General features: G+C 40.4%; 3 protein-coding genes across 3 annotated transcripts in view; 2 read left to right on the top strand and 1 right to left on the bottom strand.

Moving 5' to 3' along the window:
- The window catches only part of KCTD9 (potassium channel tetramerization domain containing 9), a 38,234-nt gene extending 30,520 nt beyond the window's left edge, over positions 1-7,714 (top strand). The window contains exons 10-12 of the mRNA XM_025463069.3: positions 2,799-2,904; positions 3,689-3,822; positions 5,807-7,714. Of these exons, the coding sequence (XP_025318854.1) occupies positions 2,799-2,904; positions 3,689-3,822; positions 5,807-5,923 (357 nt within the window). The 3' untranslated portion in view covers positions 5,924-7,714. The remainder of the gene's footprint in view (positions 1-2,798; positions 2,905-3,688; positions 3,823-5,806) is intronic.
- Positions 7,715-10,793: 3,079 nt separating this feature from the next.
- GNRH1 (gonadotropin releasing hormone 1) lies at positions 10,794-15,341 on the top strand. Its single transcript, XM_025463070.3, has 4 exons — positions 10,794-10,882; positions 11,760-11,901; positions 13,629-13,724; positions 15,136-15,341. The coding sequence occupies exons 2-4, from the start codon at positions 11,761-11,763 to the stop codon at positions 15,175-15,177; spliced, it is 279 nt and encodes a 92-aa protein (XP_025318855.1). The 5' UTR covers positions 10,794-10,882; position 11,760; the 3' UTR covers positions 15,178-15,341.
- Positions 15,342-18,313: 2,972 nt separating this feature from the next.
- Positions 18,314-22,467, bottom strand: part of DOCK5 (dedicator of cytokinesis 5) — a 211,206-nt gene continuing 207,052 nt past the window's right edge. The window contains exon 53 of the mRNA XM_049101457.1: positions 18,314-22,456. Coding sequence (XP_048957414.1) covers positions 22,352-22,456 — 105 coding nt within the window. The 3' untranslated portion in view covers positions 18,314-22,351. The remainder of the gene's footprint in view (positions 22,457-22,467) is intronic.

The raw sequence follows: 22,467 nt of genomic DNA on the forward strand, positions 1-22,467 counted from the left end.
ACTTTATATCCTTTTATTTTTGCAAATCACCTGAGTTTTGGTTCTTTAAATCACCATACTAGTTTTCATAAGTGATTCATCTGCTGCTTTTATTATATTTGTATTTACGTTTTCTAATTTTTTACTCCTGATTATGTCCTTTTCTTTCCATTCAAAGAATCGCCTTTAACATGTCTTGTAAAGCTGGTTTATAGTGATGAACTGCTTTAACTTTTGTTTGGGAAACTTTTTATCTCTCCTTCTATTCTGAATGATAGCCTTGCTGGGTAGAGTAGAATTGGTTTCAGGTCCTTTCCTTTCAGCACTTTGAATATGTCATGCCACTCCCTTCTGGCTGCCCATGTCTGCTAAAAATTCAGCAGATTACTTTACCCGGTTTCCCTTTTATGTAACTCTTTCCTTTTTTCTTGCTACTTTTAAATTCTCTCTTTATCACTACTTTTTGGTCTTGGTGTGGATGTCCATGGGTTGATTCTGTTGAGGTCTCTGTGCCTCCTCGATCTTTTCTGCTCCTGTTTCTTCTCTGAGATCTGTGTAATGCGTATTACTACACTTGATATCACTGAGTTCCCTTAATCTAGTTGCATTTTTTTATTCTTTTTTCTTTCTGCTGTTCATCTTGGTTGCTTTCCATTACTTTGTTCTCCAGCTCACTGATCTGTATCTCTGCTTCCTCTAGTCTATTATTTATTCCCTCTTGTGTATTTTTAATTTCATTTCTTCATCTGTGATTGATTCTTTTATATTTTCTATCTTTTCATTAAGAGTTTCACTGAGAGGGATCCCTGGGTGGCTCAGCGGTTTGGCGCCTGCCTTTGGCCCAGGGCGCGATCCTGGAGACCCGGGATCGAATCCCACATCGGGCTCCCGGTGCATGGAGCCTGCTTCTCCCTCTGCCTATGTCTCTGCCTCTCTCTCTTTCTCTCTCTGTGACTATCATAAATTTAAAAAAAAAAAAAAAAAAGAGTTTCACTGAGAAAGAAAAGAGTCTCACTGAGATCTCACTGAGATCTTCTCAAATCCAGTAAATATCTTTTTGACCATTGTTTTGACTTCTCTATCAGGCATATAGCTTGTCTCCATCTCATTTAGCTTTTTTGCTGTGATTTTGTCCTGTCCTTTCACTTGGGACATATTCCTCTGTTTCTTCATTTTGTCTAACTCTCTGTATCTGTATTAGAGTCAGCTCTGTCTCCTGTGTTTTTGGTTTTGTTTTGTTTTCGTTTTTGTTTTTTAATTTTTATTTATTTGAGTGACTGAGAGAGAAAGAGAGAGCACATGAGCAGGGGCAGAGAGAGGAGGAAGTAGGTTCCCTGCAGAGCAGGGAGTCTGACATGGAGCTCAATCCTGGGACTCTGGAATCATGATCTGAGCCAAAGGCAGATGCTTAACCAACCGAGCCACCCAAGCACCCCTGTCTCATGCTCTTAAAAGTAGTGGCCTTATGAAGAAGAGGTCCTATAGTGCCCTGTAGTTCAGTATCCTTTGTTCACCAGAACCTGGCACTTCAGGCAGAGGTGTCTCCTATGTGTTGCATGTGCCCTGCTGGTGTGACTGAGCTGCCTTTTCTTTCAGTCCAGTTGGCTACTTTAGTGCATTTTCTTGTTGTGGGCAGGATTTGGTCCCTGTACTGTGAAGGGCCAGTGGGGAGCCATGTTGGGTTTATAGTTGGGTCAGACTAGATGCCTAGCCCCAGTCTGTTTGCTGGTGCTGCAGTCACACCTAACTGGGGGGCACTCTCCCTGTGTGTCACCTTGGGAACTTTTGATGATAGTTACAGTCTATTTTACCTGGGTTCACAACACAGCACAAGACATTTATTTTCATATTATCAGCTTCCTGTCTTGTTAATATTTTCAAGTATTTGAAACACAGTTGTCTTTTAGTTATTTTGGTCCTTCCAGGTCCTCATTTATCTTACCTCTGAGTCTGAGTTTCTGTGCTACCTTGTGTAATTGCAAAGGCAGAAGTGGAAAGTGCATGTGCATTTCTCAGTTGTCTGTGATTTGATCTGTAGCTTATCTCCCTTTCAATAGGATTGACTGTAGGGTGAATGAAATTGCATATATAAAACAGGATTGTGTTTGTTAGATATGGCAATAACATAACTTGATCAGCCTTAGGATTTTAGAATCCTCGGAGATACATTAACATAATTTAAAATTCTAAAATACATTTTTTAGTTTTTTCCTCTTTGTATATTGCACTGTAATTTGAGTGTTCAAAGTTGACAATGTTGTGTACTAGTGATTGGTACAGAAAGACCCAGCAAACAACTTGTAGTGTTTTGTAGCCAGATCATGCTGTGAACTACTGGCCTTAGTATTCTGACCTTTGACATGAAGATAGTAATAGGATTGAACATCAAGAATTTGGTTGATTCCTACAGAAATAAGGAAGAGAAATCCCTACCCTTGACAAGTTTATGCTTTTCTTATTCATACGTTTCAGCTCTCACATTGTCACACCCAGGGCTAAATAGAAATAGGATGTCATAGTCTGACTCTCCATTTGTTTTATCTAAACTCTTAAGTTTTGTGTAAAATGGACATGCTATTGTTAATTGGGCTGTTCTTTTAAAACTGCTTTTTTAAAAGAACTTGTTCTTGAAGTAGTTCTCAGTTCTTATTGAGTCTAGATGGAAAGATCTTCATTATAAACAGAAAATAATTGATGGTAAGTGTATGCAACTGAGCTTCCACTCCTTGTCTGTTTTTTATTTTACTATTTGAGCCATTTTTTTCTTTTCCAAACAAAATTCTGAATGTTATAATATGGACTTCTCTTTTTCTTGCCAGTGTGCAAACCTCCAGGGAGTCAAGATGCTCTGTTCTAATGCAGAAGGAGCATCCCTGAAACTGTGTAATTTTGAAGATCCTTCTGGTCTTAAAGCCAATTTAGAAGGTGAGCTTCTACCTATAAGTACGTTTTCTGATGTGAAAACATACCATGAAGTAAAAGGCCCAGTAATAATAAATAATAAATAAATAAATAATAATAAATCCCAAAATAATTGTTTTGGGAAAGTCATGATCACTGTAGGGGGATATAGATTTCTTCTGTCCTCATACTGGGAAAATTAGTAATGAGTAAATTTGTCTTGATCTCAGTCATGTGCTAGGCAAGAAGGCAGGGGAAATCCAGCCTCTAATATTGAATAAGGCTAAGGCTTTAGTTGGAGAATTACATATCAACATCTCAAACTTTGAAACTAAACAGCATACTCTTAATCTGACTAAAATGAATTTCAGTTTGCATAAAGCCAGACAGTTTTTATCATTGTTAGATTTACTGTTATATTTATGAATTCCGATTGCTCTGTTGTGTCAGTGAACTGGTCACTTCATTTATGTGTATGTTTAGAATACAGGATACTTACCTTCCTTATCATAAACTTTCAGGGGTTATTATAAAAGTGCTGTTTATCTTAAGACCGAATTAAATTCCTCCCTCAAAATATAGCCTAAAACACTCTTAATTCAGAGTATAAGCAAGCAGTTTTTTAACAATGAACTCTTTCTATGTAGAAGTTGGTTGAGAGACTGAGATTTATGGTTCACAGAGTTCTTTCCAAAAGTTAAAGGAGCCTGTCATCAGTCACCTCCATTAAGTCATCTTGTGGTTTTTTGAAGGTAGATGACTATAAATATCTTTAAGTTCACCTACTCCCCCTGTATGTTAACTTTAGGTGCTAATCTGAAAGGTGTGGACATGGAAGGAAGTCAAATGACAGGAATTAACCTGAGAGTTGCCACCTTAAAAAATGCAAAGTTGAAGAACTGTAACCTCAGAGGAGCAACTCTGGCAGGAACTGATTTAGAGGTGAGTCACTAATTGCTAAAGAGTTTTTGTTGATCTACAGTTACTGAGCATCTCATGCAAAATTTATTGAAATTATAAACAAAGTAGTTGGCTGGTACAAACTGCCAAGTGGCCTGCCAGCACAGCTGGAGGGATGTTTTCTTATCGATTGCTTCTTTAAACAAATTGGAATCCCAGAGCAGGATTCTGTTACACAAGTCAGAGATGCCAGTTTCAGATTTGAAGATTCATCTGACATTCACTCGAAGTTGATTTCTCCTCTTTTCTTTGGGTCTCCTTCAAGTAGCTCAGTTTGATGGGTGCTTTATAAATCTGATTTATTGTGTTTTTTGTAAGTTTTAATTCCAAACAATTAAATGGGGCCAGTTTTTTTTTTTTAAACTACTTGAGAGATTTAAAAGATATACAGGTTTGAAACCAGGTTCTGAGAAAGCCTGTTCTAAGTGGGAATCATGTTCTTTTTGAATCTCAACTTCAGATTTTAATTTTGTCTGTGCATCTCCTTCATCAGAATTCTATATGTTGTCTTAATTTGCAGTGTAGCTAGCATAGTCATGTGCTATTGATAGATCTCTCAGTGCTGTCCACTAGCATTTTCTGTGAGGCTAGACACGTTCTAAATCTGTTTTGTAGGGGATCCCTGATGGCTCAGCAGTTTAGCGCCTGCCTTTGGCCCAGGGCGTGATCCTGGAGTCCCAGGATTGAGTTCCGCGTCAGACTCCCAGCATGGAGCCTGCTTCTCCCTCTGCCTGTCTCTGCCTCTCTCTCTCTCTCTGTCCGTCATGAATAAATAAATAAAATCTTTTTTTAAAAAAGTCTGTTTTGTATAGTAGTAATCAGCACTATGGCTGTTGAATACTTGAAATATGGCCAGTGCAACTGAGAAATGGATTTTTAAAGTTTTATTTAAATTCATTTAAAATTAAGTAGCCAAATGTGGCTCTTAGAATCATATTGAACAGTATAGCCCTATCCAAGAAACTCTGGCCTAGGTTGGATTGGAGAGAATAGTAGGTCTAGGTTAATTTTAGGCCTGTTACAGATTTTTTTTCTTTTAATGTTTTGCCTGTTCTCTTGATAGGTCTTAGCAACAGAGTGGCAGGCCCCATTAAACTTAAAAGCAAAAAGAACCAGCCTAAGGCCAAAAGTATAAACCCATTATAAGCACAGTTATTTAATTTTGGTACTGTCACCAAAGATGATTCAACCCCCGCCCTTGGTTTTAGTTACCATGTAGCCAATGTGGATAAACACCAAAAGTCTTCCTGGTTGCAACTGATTGCAAAGACTAATCAGGTTCCCTGTTGAAGTACAGCTGGTAACATTCTGTCCTAAAAGGTTATGTGTATTCGCCTACCATCCCCAGGGACTATCCAAAATCGATCTCATCTGCCACTCTGTGGTCCTGAGAAATTTAAAAGCAGCTTCGAATTGTGGTGGTAGTAACTGTTTGTTGTATACATTTGCTAAAACTCGTTGAATTGTGCATGTAATTTGGGCGTTAAAGAAAAAAAAGGCAGTTCCCTGCTTTAGAAATATTCGAGTTGAGGAATGGCAAAATCTATTTCATAATTTAATTTAGGAAGTAAAATCTCTTTCATTCAGATTTTTTTAATAGTGTTTCCCAGCCTTGTTCATGTCTTTTGTTATTGTTCATGAAATACAATAAATTTGCATAGATAATATTTACTACATTGGAGTCCATTCTGGGTTTTAAATGACTGATTTTAAAATGTATGAATGGGAGACACACACTTCCTCTTGAACCTTTGTCTATATTTGTGACAGTCAGCCTGAGCATCACCTAGAGAAAGCAAATCCAGTAGAAGAAAATCTGACTTTTTTCCCAAAACAGAAGTTTTCCAGAAATAACTGGTTTTCATGATAACGTGAGTTTCGTGTGCCCCAGGAATCATTTTGAGAGGGAACAGAAAAAGGCCCTAAACCTCCATCTTATTTTCATGAATATTGTTTTTGTCTGCAGAATTGTGATCTGTCTGGGTGTGATCTTCAAGAAGCCAACCTGAGAGGTTCCAACGTGAAGGGAGCTATATTTGAAGAGATGCTAACACCACTACATATGTCACAAAGTGTCAGATGAGAATTTCAGGGCTAGAGGAAGAAGCCCAAGATGCAAAATGTTTTCCTTATCACTTTTTTTCTCCACCCACTCAGTTGTCTAGAAGAAATAACACTGTAAGGGAAAAAAAACAAAACAAAACATTTAGAGGATTATGCTTGTTCTCAGCGGTGCATAAAGGAAAAAAGTAACTTTTTTCCACATTCTGATTTTAACAGAGAAGCACTCATGTAATAGATGTAGGGAAGCTAGATTAGCTTGCTGCCTTTTGAGTGGAGGTAGGGGGATTTGCCTGGCTTTATGACCGGGAATAGGATCTATTATATTTGCTTTTATATAGGCATGATATGGAAATACCATCTTGGTTTGAAATGTATTTTGAGGATTTTAATTTATGAAAAGCACAACATATGCAATTATATTTATTGAATCTCTAGATGCAGTATGGATATTTAAATTGTTAAACTTTATGAAAATATTGACAAGTTCAGGTTTATTAATAGCTTTAGTGATGCGCTCCCCTACTTTAAATACCTGTCACGCCGTGTTAATATGGTGAGATCAGACTCCCCAAGGCTCTCTTTTCAGGTTCATTTTTATAATGTTTATTTTTTAGAACAAAGCAGTAGCTAAATTAAATCCTCAGTTCTTACTGATTGGGACAGAGTGAAAGGAAAGACCTCATTGTCAGCTCAAGTTAAGGTGGAACTCTTCAGATGGACAAAGAATATACCTGTTGCTACTGCTTTTAAATGAGCATCCTTAGAATTTCATTGTAAGCAAGTTCCACTCAACGCCAGACCAAGCAATTTTATCACTTTACACTACTAGCCTTGTTTCCTCCTGTACAGTCAAAACACGCATAGGAAGATATGTCAAGACCAAAAAACGTAGGTGCATTATTAATGTTAATTTAATTCAAATGCCAGATAGCTTAAACTTAGAAATAGGTATTAATAAATCCCAGTCCACTGCAATCCAGGCTATAAAATGCAAATGAATCTGGCAGTCATCTTCTGGACATGAACATAACTGCAGCTAAAACCCTACAATGGGGAATGAGGGGATTTTAAACTGACAGTTTATAGCCACCAAAAAACTTAAATAAGAATAAAGGCATTTGGTTGGTTCAAGATGTAATACCAATCAGTCAGCACCTGTGGATCTTTGACTTCTATTTTCTGGTTTTGTTTAAATGAATTCTAGCCTGATTTTCTTGAGTCCTGATCTCTATGGTAGCAGAGATAGGGCCTGTATTTCCTTACCAGTGACCCATGTCCTTATGTCTACCCCAAGAGCAGGGATATAAGCTGTGTCCAAATAGGTTCTGAATTCTACAGACTCATCAAATTGAAGCAATGAATCATTAAGAACTACTTTGTCTCCTTTGGGAGAATGACATGTCTTCAATATTTACGTAGCTTATTCTTCTATATATACATATGCAAAGCTTTCCTGAACAGTAAAGGGTACAATATGCATAGTGGGCGATCGGACCTTTACAGGTGAGGGAAAGCATCTTCAGAAATGAATTATTTTCTTTGCTTTATTATTTTTACCAAGACAGAGAAGTATTGTATTGAGAGATATCTATTTTCATAATCAAATGTGCCTAAATTATATTTAAATCATTTCACTCTGTACTATATTTTCAATAATTATAGAATGTGTTTTCATCCACTTAAGGGTACCTCCGTAGACATAACCTAAAACTGCAGAAGAATCTGAAAGATCTAAACATGGTATGCTTAGACACTGCAGATTTTGGATCTAATGTATACTGCATTAATAAATGATGTGAAATGTTGAAAAGGAGTTTCTTGTCGTACTTTTGAAAATCAGCACTTTACTGTATTTTGCTTACATTTCTTCAACATATGTTCATGACCAGCCCCAAGAGTCTGGGTGGAAAAGAAAATGCAACATAACAGTGTAATGGATTCGTCTCTGAAAGTGCCATTAAAGTAACCTTGCTTCTGAAAGCATGATTATTTTGTGACCCTCTTTTTAAAATCTACCATGTTAACAGCACAAAGAAATTTCATTAATTCTGAGAAAACAAGACTGCCTTCCAATAATTCATTTAATTTGTGTTACTCTTTAGCTGATGAACGTTATAGGTTAGCTTTATTAGGTTAGTTAAGTACATTGTCCCCAAAACATTTTCACCTGACACCTAGGAGAGAGTTTTGACAGAGGAGTTTCAAAATAGTAAATACTGTAAATTAAACACAAAGCGATGTGATGGAACATGTGTACACACAGATAAAAATACAGTTGGAGGTGGGGGACTAGGAAAGGGTTTAAAACCTAAATTAGTTTACCTACATGGATAAAATTCAGTACTCGTGTAATTGTTGAGAGCCATACATAGTATTTTGTAATATAATCTAGTTCTTTCAAATACAATTTCAAAAAAATTTTAGTAGGAAATGTTGCAAATTCATTTTCTTATGAAGGTTACTTTCATAAATCAGGACCTGGAATATTTTCTCCAGTTGCTCATTTTATGAATTGGTGATTTATACTGTAAATCTACCCCCATGTCAACTTCAAATCATGTTTAATGAAAAGCCCTAGAATTTCATTAAATTTCCAAGGAGGTGTTATCTTTAAAATTAAAAAGTACACCTCTACAAAGAAAAGTGGTTACATTATTTTCTGTATAAAGCGTCTTATTCAAGGATTAATTCTCTGAAAGCCTTTCACAACCTTTAAATATGTCAGCAGGAGTTCATCACACATTCTTCCTGCTGAGATTTTACATTAGGGCAAAAAAGAGGTTTGCATCCATCACTCATCAAGATTACGAAGTCATTATTGTAGCACTTATAATTTTGAGGTGTTTCTTTTAATGTTGAAAATGAAACCATTTTCCCTCTAAAGCCATACACTTTAAGGTCTGGACATTTCTAAATTAATAAAAAATTATGACAATTATAAAACCCAATTACTTAAACCCAGCTTACTAAATTAAGCTTCATGATAAATGGATCTATCCTTGGAACTATAAAAAGGTTCAAAGTTTGTCACTATCAAAATTCCATTAATTGCATGTTTAGTCTCTTATTTGATACTGTAGAAAATAAATCTCACCTTTGCCCTTGAGATCTATGTGACCTAAGTATACAACACAGATTTGGCATAAAGCATATTGAATGTGTTTATACACCATGTGGCTGTGTTCATCCAAAAATTTCAAAACATGTTTCAAAAATGAAATACCAACTGGTAGAAATAACCTACAAGATATCCACAGATGCTTGTCCAAAGAAAAGTGCTTAAGCTGACTATAAGGGTCAGAAGTCTTAACTCCCATTTCCTTAGTCCTGACCAAAGGCCACATCTGCTTAAGCAACACTGTTAGAGGTGCACCTCTTTCAGCAAATAGGAGGTCAGTTGGACGATTTGAACACTGTTCAAACTAATGCACTCTTGAAAAAGCTTCTCATTACCTTTGTATTATAGTGAGATAACTCTCATGTCAGAATGAAACTTAAATCATTCAGTGTCTAAGGAAATAATAATTTAAATGAAATACATCACTTAATATTTTTAAATTCCCCTCTGTTTGCAATTATACTTGAAGGCTTATCCCCTTCTCCACCCTATCATGAGACTCTGACAACCTCCACAGAAATGGCTGGGTAAAGCAGGGCAGCCTGGCTCTTTATGCTGACATCCTTGAAAATGTAATTGTTCCCAAAAAACACTGGGCAATGACTGATTGGTTTAGATTCTACCAGAGGAGAACTTGCCAATCCTAGCTCTAAAATGAGCAAATATCCAATTATTTTAAACCATTTTGCTACTTAGCTAATGTAACAGCCCTCACAGACAATTGTACAGGAAGGTTTAATTCTATGTCAGATAAAACATCTTTGATGCAGAAATAGAGGAAGCATTAAGCCTAATCTGGTGTAAAGGTCTTTTTTATTCATTTGTTCATTCAAACTTACACTTATCCAATGCTGACTAAATGCTAGGGATTTAACAGGTGTTTAAACAAGATAAATAAAGTATCCTAAGGGTTAGCCACTGGGTTGGAACACATATCTCTAAAATTTGGATAACGATAGCAACGATAATAATATCATTATCCAAATTTGGCAGGACTGTTATAATAAGTGAGGTTGGTCTTAGTCACATGCCAGTTAACTACTATTATTTCTCACCTTTGTGTTCTTACTACCTTCCTACTACACAGCGATTTGCATATTTTAACTCAAATAAGTATCTACTTAAATGAGTCAAATTGTCCACCCACCAGGTGGTCTTGGGCTTAGTATATTCTTACTACAGTGTTTCTCCTTAACTTTCTGATGCTAAAGAAGGCTTTCCAGGTAAGTCAAGGAAGGAACCTGGTGGGTAGGAGACTGGGGAATTTTCAGACTCCCATGATCTGCTTTAGGATCCTATACAGGTATAGGTAGGTTTAGTGCCAATAATCACTTATTATGTATAAGTCAGCTCCTCTTACAAATGAAGAATCAAAGAGCTGAGACCAGCTACCAGGCATCCTGACTCAACTTCTTTCTATAAATATTATGTGGCCTCTCGTGAAAGCTTTTATGTGTGCATTTAACATCACTTAAAGTACGACAGCTATTTCCTTGAACTCTGGATACGTCTGTCAGTTTCCTCAAGAGAATCCCACCTAGCCAGATTTTAATCTCTGAATTATGGTCTCAGCTATAAAAGTCTTAGCTGAGGTTTTAATGGCCACAATTGAAGTAAATTTAACAGACACACCAGTGGGTGTTCCAATTACACACACTATTAAGGGCTTTTTGTGAGGATTTAAAAAAAAATGAGTATTAAAACCCTCATAGTCCATGTGCAGTATAATTTACCAGCAGGAAAGATTTCAGTCCCAGAAAAGTTTCATATAAAAGGGAAGCTAAGAAATGACAAATCACAGTACTCCACAAACTCCCAAAAGAAGCTCGGGATTTCTTTTGGCTCTTGGTCCGCAAGCAGGTAAAACGCTTTGTGTTTCTAGCACTTGTCCTAGACCACATGCTTTGTCTGTCTGTAGGGCATTTTACACCCACAGGGCTAAATCCAGGTGTGACAGTATCTAAAGAAACCTTGACCCTTCTGGTCCTTGTCACCCCAGGCCACAGAAATCCAGCGTGTGGGGAGTAATTACAACAGCTCATCGACCAGTATTTGATTTTGTCTTTAGCCTCTTTCCTGTCTGATGAAAATTAACTTGAAGACTTTGTGAGCGTTCCTCCCGTCATGAGCTAATTCCAGCCTGCCTTGGCCACGGAGGCATCTGGTCTGGGGCTTAGCGCTTTGAGAGGTGTTGAGTTCTCTCTCACGCTCACAGATGGTCCGGCCAACACTTATGCGTGGAAGACACTCAGCAAAATGTAATTAGTGCCACGGTGTATGCATTTAATGTCATACAACTTTATATTAGCCAGAGATTCCTAGCAGGAGCCACCTTTCCAAGCAGATGGCCCAATTCTCCATATCTCAGGAACTGATACAGTTGAAAACTAACTCATTGCGGGGTGGGTGGGGGAATGTTGAGGCAAAAAGGTGAACTTGATAAGGGAAGGAATCCTGGGGTTTGGATAGCCAAATAAGTACTAAAAATAAAAATAGACTAGCTTAGTACTAAAATATACTGAGCATGGAAGTTCCAAGTACCGCCTTTATCCCCAGTGGCTGAAAAACCTGAAGCAAGCACATAGGGATGTGTGTCTCAGCGTCTGGGATGGAAGCAGACAATCGCTACTTCTGCTTTCTGCACCGTTAGCATATAAACATGAGGCTTCTCACCAAAAGGTCTTTCTTGCTCAACCCAGTCTGGGTCCATTCTGGCTGTTGCATTGCTGTTCCTTAGCATGGAGCCAATTCCAAAACTTGTAGCTGGACTTCTCCTGTTGACCTTCTGTGTGGTGAGCTGCTCCGGCCAACACTGGTCCTATGGACTCCGCCCTGGGGGGAAGAGAAATGCTGAACATTTGATTGATTCATTCCAAGAGGTAAGTCTCTTTCATCTTCAATATAAGACGTGGCTTATGCGGTTCAATTCTGTGTTAACATTCTGTGCGTGTGTGGTGGGGTGGGGGGCACCTGGGTGGCTCAGAGGTTGAGTGTCTGCCTTTAGCTCAGGTAGTGATTCCGGGGTCCTGGGATCGAGTCTTGCATCAGGCTTCCCACAGGGAGCCTGCTTCTCCCTCTGCCTGTGTCTCTGCCTCTCTCTCTGGGTCTCTCATGAATAAATAAATAAAACCTTTTAAAACAAAAACAAATCCATTCTGTGTGTCACCCAACCGTACTACCCTGCTCTGTCTACCCCTGGTATTCTGGAAGAGGTGAGACACTTGCCAAGGCAGGTCCCATTCTTGCTCTCTATTCAGGTAGGGACTAAGGAAACAAACAGCAGGAACAATGCCAAGAGATGCAGCAACATGTGCGAAAGTGGTGTGTCGCACTCTGAGTATCTAGAAATGCCAAAGGAATTCGAAACGACGGGATGGGCCCAAGTTCTCCAGAACTAGATGATTCCTTGAGATTTGGAGAGAAAATCTTAGAACTCCTGCTTTTTTTTTTTTTTTTGGTCATATTTCATCTTTTATTTTTATTTTATTTTTTTTAGATTTATTTGTTTGTTCATGATAGACAGAGAGGCAGAGACACAGGCAGAGACACAGGCAGAGAGAAGAAGCTCCATGCTGGAAGCCCAACGCGGGACTCGATCCCGGGACTCCAGGATCGAACCCTGGGCCAAAGGCAGGCGCTAAACCGCTGAGCCACCAGGCGTCCCCCCCATATTTCATCTTTTAAAAGTATCTATGGTACTAGGCCAGTGTACATTTTCATAACTTATAAATAAGTATTCTTATCAAGAGTGCAGGCCCTATCATTCCTTTTTACTGAAATGGGTGTTTAAGGAAAGAACTTGAAGGCTGCTACTGGGGAGGGTTAGCAAACTTAAGGACACAAAATATATCCTGAAATACATCCTGGAGTGGATTTCATATAAATTAGATTTCAGTACTAGGAGCAGCACTCACATAGGGTAGTTTTTTAATCTATAAAGTGAGACTTCTTGGGGTCATATGAAGATAGCAGGAGAAAGGCCTTAGATGCTAGCTGGCTAACCACCCCCCCCCCCCCGATGATAGTGGATTAATAAAAATACAGTTGGTACTGTTTCTTAATGGGAAAAAAAACAAGACCTAAAGGATGAGTAACTTGGGACTGAGACACTTAATATGGTGCTGAGAATAGGAAACGAGAGAAACTTAAAATCATTTATCTTTCTTTGAAAAGAAATACCTCTTTTTGGAGAAATAATAAAGATAATTTAGCATGAAATAAAGATGCCCCAGAATCTGAAATCTCCTCTCCACAGATCATATGTGAAGTAAGTCATAATTAACTATGACATCATTAATAAAAACTAATAGAAATCATTCCGATTTGTAACTAGAAACTCCTAGACATTTTGTATACTGTCCGCTCATAAGGTTCGAAGTACTTCATTCTCATCATCTGTAGGGAGAAAATATTCTCTCCTTACCACCACCATCACCTTCAGGAGGCCCTACCCAATTGTACAAATGCCTCAGGGCGGATCTATGTTCTTAAAATCCTCGTCCCACAATTCCCTTGACTTTCCACACATAGTTCTTGGTGAAAATGGTGGAAAATACCATTCCATTTCTTGATCTCCTTCAGCAAGAATCACGTTCTTTTTCCTCAGATGGCCAAAGAACTTGATCAACCAGCAGAACCTCAGCACCTGGAATGCACCATCCACAAGCCCCGACCTCCCCTCAGGGACCTGAGAGGAGCTCTGGTGAGTCACAGTGGAAATGACAGGGACCTTTAGAGATGGAGAGATGCGACCCCTCAGGTTGTCCACCACCTCTTGGCCTCTGTGAGGCTTACCTTCCTGACTGCCTGAGTTCCTCCTGGGGTAGGGCCTATTTGTCACACCCCCCTTTTCAGTGGGTAGGCAGTACTAATGGTTAGAACCTTTTCCCCCTTAAATTGAAATCTCTCTGTAACCTTTATCTCCGAATCCTGGTCTAGCCTTTAGGATGACTCATACATTTCTGCCCGCTGTTACATGTCAGTTCTTCTCAGGTATTAACTGACCACTGCAACCCACCCTGGACTCTAATCTAGGCTAATCCACCCTTCTCTGCGGGACTCCTTAATTCTTCACTGATGTTCTTGGTTTGGTGTGGTTTTTTCCTTGGAAAAATGTAGAACTCAAAAATGGTGCTCTACTTCATTTTTTTCCCTCCCTTGGAATAAAAAAGAATTCCAAACTAGTAAATTTATAATTCAGAGCCGCATATTTGATTTCCAATTTTCTGATGGGATTATAACAATCTCCAAATCCCCACCCCAAATGGGAGCCTACTAACCTAATGCAGGTTTTTGATAATGAGAAAGCAAGTATACAGAGCACTGAATATAGAGGTTGGAGCTTGAGCTCATCGTTGGGACTTTCAGAGCTCCTGTGGTCCCCTTATTTGCGACAGTTAGGGGCACTATAGTTAGTTACAGCTATGCCCATGAGCAGGGAAAGCCTGAATAAATCATATATAAACACAAGCTATAGCTTTCACCTTCTCCATTGACCACCACTTCTGCACCCACGGTTCAAAGAAAAAAAAAACAGAGATCGTTATTGGTTTTCTGTGTCCATTCCTACTTACCATATAATAAAAATCATAGTGAGCAGTGAAATTTCCCCAATGTGACCTTAGAAAGAAAGAGGGGAGACAAAGCAGGGTTAATTACACTGCGATCAGGGGCGCCTGGGTAGCTCAGTCATTGAGCATCCAACTTTTGGGTTTAGCCCAGGTCCTGATTCCAGGGTCCTGGGATCAAGCCCCACATTGGGCTCATGCTCAGCACAGAGTCTGCTTGTCCCTCCCCCTCTACTCTTCCTCCACCCTCCACCCCGTTCACACTCTCTCTCCCCCTCTAAAATAAATACAATTAAAAAAAAAAAAAACTGAGATCAGACCTTTCTTCACCTCCTTCATAGCCCATCCTTAAACTATTAATGTTATGGTTATTAAACAACTTAGAAACACATGATCTAATATCTCTCTCTAGCACTTTTTCGTGCACAAAAATAAATGGCTCTCTTCTTTCTATATCGGTATTTCAGAAATTAAGATATCAAAAGCATAGTGAAATCCAGCTAGTAAGACCAACCTTGATATATTTTTTGCTCGTGCATTTTTTAGGAAAGTCTGATTGAAGAGGAAACTGGCCAGAAGAGGATTTAAATCCGCTGAACCAGAAGGATTGGCGACACAAGTATAATTCTGACATTGACATTTGTGACTCGTTTAACATCTGTGAATTGTGTGGATTTCAGATATGCTTACGCTAAGTTCACATATTTCATGGTGAAAGTGCTGTGTTGTGAATAAAGTGGCATAAGCATGAAGTCTTTAAGGCAGAACTCTGGTGGGGGAGGGGCACTGTAAGCCCATGAAGGGGAGACGCTGAGTATGGGGCCCAGGAGACAACATAAAGTCGACATTATTGTTGACTAAGGAAATCCCCTGGCTCTCCGCCACCACTCCGTCCTAAGAACAGTCACCTACTGGGCTGGGCCCCAAAATCTGATTCAGCAACAGTTTTCTGGGGGAGATCGTAACTATATTTTTGACTATACACCATCAAAGTGAGGCCACGGCCAAGGTTTCCCCCCACTTGGAAAGCTGTTCCCTTCCTTGACTGCCTCCAATCCCTCTGAAAGTCAACTGGAGGCTGAGAGGCTAGGGAAAGAGGAGGCTCTGCTGGGCTCCTAGTCCAGTGCTCCTGCTGGCCACATGTGGTCTCCATGTGTTCACCACAGCAAGAGGTGTGTGCTGAAGCTTGGGACTCAGGCCTAAAAAAACAGTGTTCATCTCTTTGGGTGATCTCTCTTGAGAAATGCACTGGAGTACAGAGTCTGTTGATGAAATTCAGGTGCTCCTGTGCACCTTGGTCAAATAGCATTGCCACCATTCATTCTCCACAAAGACCAGTGTCAGGCTGTGTGCAGGGACAGATGCATAAATATTGTCATTAACCCTCACAATGACCTTGGAAATTAGTTATCCTTGTCTTCCCTTTAAAATGGGGAGACCCAGGTTTAATGTCTGTCAGGTCTGTCGGGGTACATGGGCAGGGCGGTGAAGGGCAGCTGATGGTATTAGATTCCAAAGCTAGTATGTATTTTGTTAATTGGTTATATTTTGTTAATTGGAGCTTAAACAGGATCCTGAGGCTCATGTATTGGCTTCGTTTACTAGCGACCATTTTTCTGTGGGGTCCCAGACACTATGACACCAGTTCTCAATTAGCCTCCTAACTTCTAATCATTTTGAGACCATTTGAAAAACTAATTTCAGAAAGGTTGCCTGATGTCACAGCGACAAACTGTGCCTGTGTTCACACGGCAACGATCAAGGCCCTTTCGCTGTTTCAGTCAGAGCCTTCCTCCTCTCCTTGCCCCTCCATCTCAAAAGGGCCTGTGTTAAGGAATTAGAACTGGGGTTTTAAACAGTCCATGGGAGAGAACCCCCCCCCCTTTTAATACAGATCAGCACAGTGCTAGATTCCCCCAAATATTTCCATTTGAACAATCTCTCAAATAATTTCCTTACTCCCACTTTAATAAAATTAAGCAGAGATGTAGTTCCTAACCTACTTTGCAGAACAAAAGGCAAAACTGCCTATTTTCACTAATCAATACATTACAAGGCACGAGAGGCTTCCACCTGCCAATTGCTCAGTAGCAATTTTTTTGTTACTAAAAAGAATACCATTTACAATCTTTACATTAATTAGTTAACATATTTAAAGAACAGGGCAACACATTTTTTTAAAAAGATTTTATTTATTTACTTGAGAGAGAGAGAGAGAGAGAGAACAGGTATCACCTCTGGAGGGGCAGAGGCAGAGGGAGAAGCAGACTCCCTGCTGAGCAGGAGCCCAATGAGGGGCTTGATCCCAGGACCCTGAGCCAAAGGCAGGGGCTTGACTGAGCCACCCAGACGCCGCTCACAATCACTTATTTTTTACATTCTGTTTGGAGTCTCAGTTTTCCAGAAGCTATGGGCTTCCCTGAATGGGCTACAGAGATGCTCATCCAGCCACCTGATGATGCAGATGTGATAAGCTCGGGATGGCATCCAGTAGTTTGCGACTTACATGAACATGTTGGGTATTTGATTCTCAAATGACCAAAGGCCTAAGGAGGAGAGTGAAAATGACCTCTTTATTAAAATTTTACACATTTTCCTAAATCTGAAGAACTGTCTACCTCATCAACGCAGCTTCAAAAAAAGTTCAGTTGTCATTCAAAATAAACAGTGGGGAAACATACCAAATGTTCCCTTTAATAAGTTCTCAAATATATAAGGCTTTAAATGACCAAGTGTCAGAAAGAATGGCCTGAGGATAGACCATTTTAGCAAAGGGCTTAGAAGTTGCAGTATCCTGGAGATGACTGGGGAAAAGCCAAAAATCATTGCATGAAATAACAGCACTTTTAAATTTTGACAGTGGACGGTACTCTAAAGTAGTATTTCTATGGAGATTTTAGATCCAAAAAGATTCCTGAGGCTTACTGATTCAGTCTTGGGGGCCCAAACCATTTGCATTTTTAGCATGCCAGGGATTCTTATGTACACAGTGGGGCATTATTGCCCTAAAAAGCAATAGATGGCAAATGTTTAAAAGCACTGGGACATTTTCTTAAAAGAAAAAAAAAATCTTAGGCATAAGCCCAGGACTTTAAACAGTGTGGCTATTCTAACTGAAGTGTGGCTGTCCCCTCCTCTCCCCAACGTGACACATCACCAGCAGGGAGTTTAAGAAATGAACATCCATTTTGAACACCAATCTTCTCAAGTTGTTATTTCCTCTAAGGTAGTGATTTGCAGCCTTGGCTTAACATTGGAATGACATTGGGGAGATTCAGAAGGAATATGGTGCCTGGGTCAAGCTCCCCTCTCTTGGAAATTGATTTAATGGGTCTGGTGTGTGGCCTCTTCCCAGGTAATAATTAATGCTCAACGTAGCTTGAGAATCAGTTTCTATCCTTCCCAAATAAGTTACTAGCTACTCCTTTTATTTCCCTTTTCAATGAATGAATGAAGAAACAACCTATCATATTAAATCAATTGTTAGAAGCCATCAGCTCCGATGCCAGAGGGATGGATGGAGGGGATAGAGGTGAGGGAAGAACCAAATGGTCTGTAGTTGTTATTGCTTCCAGGCAAAGATGACTCCATGACCCCACAGTAGGAGTCTCAACTAACAGGACCTGTAATGAAAGGAGGCCAGAGGCACTGGATGTGTCGGTGAAGTTCAGGAATGATTTCACTCCACTAACATAAGAGTAATAATAGACTAAACACGATAAACTTCAAAATACATTTCCATTTTTAATTTAAAAAATAAATAACAGCAAATCTGAACAAAATTTTTCTACTTCAATGCACATCTTCCTAAGAGTTCATGTTTGAAACCCAACTAGTTTACAAACTCCAGGCAACAGAACCCTTGACAAAGTCTAGGTGAACAACTTACAAAATTTGACTAATAGACAAGTTTAGGCAGCATAGGTGGGAGACCAGCTTTGGCTGGATTATAAGAAACAGCCTGAAATCATCATCTTAAAAGAACAACTACCTTTTTCCTTTTTTGTAGGTGAGAACTGGTGGTTCCACACTCAACCCACCCAAAGAGGAACTTCTCTTTTCCAACTAATTTTAAAATCCCACCTGGTTAATGGCACGTGGACCTAAAAGCCATTGTACAGAAACTTAAGTTGTCCTTCTGATTCTCTTTCTCACTCAGAATCAAAGCAAGCCTAGGCTGAAGGGATTCTAAAAACCACTAGCCTCAGATATGTTTTACCTGAGGATATTGAGGCCCAGAGACTGACTAAAGGTATTGGTCTTGCCAAAAGGTACATGGTCTTTACTGTCCTGTTCTGTGTTGATGGTGGGATTTCCTCCCTTTTTCATTATGCCAAGCAGGGGCAGGAGGGCAGGTACAGCTATGAACGGCCTCCTAAATGCCTTTTGCAGAAGGATGGCATGGACATGAGAGGGATCTTCTGGGGTTCTGGAAGTAGTCTAGGTCTGGATCGGAAAGGTGGTGACATGGTGCATGTTTATGTAAAGCTTCATCCATTTGTAGCCCTAAGATTTGTGCAGTTGAGCATATGTATGTATAGGACTCATCTCAATTTTAAAGGAAGAAATCACCCCATGATCTGGGGGCCAGTAGAGGGGAAGGACTCTCACAGCTTGGAGAAAGTTAACAAAGGTAGGTGGTTATCTCAAATCCCCCCTCATCTCTTAGGGATCTGCAGGGTGACAGCATTTTTCATGGGTCTCCCTGATGGGAGATAATGACTGCGATTCTGGAATCAAGATGTGAATGAGGTGCAAGAGGGGAGGCCCATGGCCCAAGCAGCCTCATTGAGGGTTTCACTTTTCTCTAATCCCACTCTCTTGCCAACACCACAGCACAGTCTCTGCACATCATGCTGTTCCCATTGAACACAATGAACTGCCACATCCCCAGGGTCTCATAAGGTGTCTGGCATTCAGTAAGAGCTTAATTAATGTTGAATGAAACAATTCTTGAAAAAAAAATCTCAAAGACAAATCACTGGAACAGAGAGAAAATAAGGGATTAGAAAAATTCCATTAACTAATATCCACAAAGGTTGTGACAATTTGGGAGCTATTTTCAACATCCTTTAATGCTCCAGAGTTCTTATCAGAGAAAATGAAGACCAGTTCTGTCCTCTTTTATTCCCGGCCCCTCATCTCTCCTAGGTGCAAGGTAATCAGAAGGCATTTCTTTGCAGTCTTCCTCTTTGACTTCAGGACAGACTGATTATCTTTTGTCTAACAGGACTCTTTCCAACCAGTGGCTTCCCAACGTTCCCTGTAATCTGTTATCCATGACATTACCTATAATTCTATTCAGGAAGGAGAGACCTAGTATTTGCATTAATGTGGAAGGGGAGACACATGGGAAAAATATATTCTATTAAGAAAGGGAAGAGTATCTGGGCACTGGTGTAGCAGACTTCCCCAGCCCCTGTTCAAAGATCACACCGCAGCCCTCCCTTGCACTGCTCTGAAAGGACATATTTGAAGTCTGGTATTTTTTCTGTGACCAGTTTACATCTTTCTATTTTATGGGCGGCCTGAAAAATAGGGTGAGTGAGGCCTACACACCCCCACACTAGCCAGTCTGAGATGCAACTTCTTAGAAACTGCTCCAGGCCCCACAGAAGCCCTGAATAACCTCCCTGTTCCTTCTCTTTGTTCTTTCCACCAAAATCCTTTCCAGTTCTTTTTTTTCCTTTCCAGTTCTTATTAGCACTTCTCCTTTAGTCATAAATAATTATGTAAGAGATTCCAAAGATGCCATCTTTTTCAAAGGGACTGTATGTGCTCAGCTAACTTGCACTCACTTTCCAAATTACTTCAGGGGAAGAAAATTATCAGTAATGCTCAAAGAGAATTCCAGATCTTACTCAGGCTGAGTAGAGGAAAGGAGCATGTCGTACCTACTACTTCAGACAGTCGATCTCATCTGAACCTCACCTGTGGGGCAGGTGTTATTCCCTGTTTCAAAAGGTGAAGAAATGAAGGCTCAGCTGATTTCAAAGAATTAAAGGAGTTTGCCAAGTTAACTGATGACACAGCTGGAATGGTCTGAAACCAGATGGTTTATTTCCAAAATCCAGGTTCTCTCTTTTATCCCCTTGAAGGTTCTCCTGAGTGGAGGTGAAGAACGGCCTTTTCCTCACCACATTTAAATACACACACTAATTGTTTGAGCAATGCTGGCCAAGTCTCAGAGGTTTTTATTTCCCTGACTCTGTGAAGCATTAGTATGTCTCTTCTAAGAGGGGTAGTGTTGAGACAGGCACACAAAGGGGCAGGCAAGCAAATCTGAATTCTTGGCGGTGAAATCTCTTTTTCCTCTCTCTACCTCGAGGCAGGATGTGTGTGGGGGGGCGGGGGGGACTGGACCCAGGTGCCGGAGGGACTCTGGGAAGCTTCCCCACCTGTTGACCTAGGGGATCCACAAAAGGTTTTGGACTTTGCCATAACCATCTAAGTTGTACAGAAATATCTGGGACATTCCCATTGTTGTTGCAAGTAGGGGTGGGTATTCATCATGGAGTTTGTCAGAGTTGTCTTCTCGATCTAAGTGTTATCTGGGGATAAAGCCTCGATCAGCAAGCTGGGTTATTAGTAAGAATCTGTAGGCAGATTTTGCTTAGCTTTGGTTTCCCTGTCTACAAAACGAGGGGGTGGTTTGTATGACCTTTAAGGCCCTTCTAGCTCAAAATGTCTTTAACCTTGTGTGGTCATTTATGTATATGTAATGTTTGATCAGCTAAGCCACCCCATTTCTTCTTGTGAAAGGACTATTGACATTAGTACCATAAACATGTAATCAAATTAATTCCACAATCACGAGGAATAAATAATCAACGGGAGATATTGCACTGTATTCTCCAGGGTAAAATCAGGTGGCAGAGAGGGGCCGCGGAGCCATCCATATGAGATCTGGACGAGAAGTTGTTGAATCCGGGCTTCTAAGTCCCTTCTGTCCAGTGATTTGAGCTCAGAGGAGGTAACAGGGCAAGAAACTGTGCAAAAGAAAGAGCTTCAAGGCAGTCTGTGGCAGGAAGGAGTGACGGGATGCAGCGAGGGCTGAGGGCCGTTAGTCAGGAGTGTGAGGAACCCCTCAGAGGGGGTGGGCAGCTCTCCCTCCCCACATGTAGGGGGTGTGTGTGGGTGGGGTGGGCAGGAGCTCAGACCTCACAATCTGTCCATGTTTTTTCAACAATGATAGCTATTCATACGCGAAAGTAGCCAATCTTCATCACCAAGATGTTCTTTTCCTTAAAGGAGACACAGCAGACATCGGAAAGATAGGATTATTTTGGATACCGAAGTACTTGATGTGGGTCTCTTCCAATGTTATCGGGGACACGGCATGTCCCTTTAAGAAAACATGTCAAGCATAGCTTTTCACAAGCAAAGCAAGGAATTCTTCCAGACTGTATGTAGGTTACTGGGGTTGTTCCTCCAACACTATGAAGAACATCTCCAGGCTTTTGTAGGCTGCAATGGCTCTGTGCCAGAGGCTGAATTTAATCATGGTGAGGAAGATCTCTCCTTTGAGAAACATACAGGACGTGACCAATTCTGGAATCTTCTTGGACTGGAAGACATGTGATGTGGCCTTAGGCATCCATCAGAGAGAAGCCTTTCAACGAGCAACCAGTTTTGAGCTGGTGAAGCTGACTCCAGCTTTAGGAGAGGTGGTCAGCACGGGGCCCTGGGGAACGAGGACCGTGCCTCCTCTCAGGCATCAGCTGTTCGAGGTGTTCAGAGTTGCAGAGAGAGGGCAAGATCCTTACTGGGATCCAGGCTCAGAAGAAAGGAAGCCAGATTTCCGAGCTTTGGGAGGTGGTGGGGGTGGGGCTTTGGCTTCTCTTCGGATTGGCAGTGGAGGAGCAATCTGAGGGAGCA

Source organism: Canis lupus, chromosome 25 (assembly GCF_003254725.2).
Source record: "Canis lupus dingo isolate Sandy chromosome 25, ASM325472v2, whole genome shotgun sequence".
Classification (NCBI taxonomy): domain Eukaryota; kingdom Metazoa; phylum Chordata; class Mammalia; order Carnivora; family Canidae; genus Canis; species Canis lupus.

What these genes read in the sequence shown, in the direction of transcription:
- GNRH1 (XM_025463070.3), top strand. Translation starts at nt 11,761, where the DNA reads ATGGAGCCAATTCCAAAACTTGTAGCTGGACTTCTCCTGTTGACCTTC. An exon ending in TGATTGATTCATTCCAAGAG is followed by an intron (nt 11,902 to 13,628) that starts GTAAGTCTCTTT and finishes CTTTTTCCTCAG; the next exon opens with ATGGCCAAAGAACTTGATCA. An exon ending in GGGACCTGAGAGGAGCTCTG is followed by an intron (nt 13,725 to 15,135) that starts GTGAGTCACAGT and finishes TGCATTTTTTAG; the next exon opens with GAAAGTCTGATTGAAGAGGA.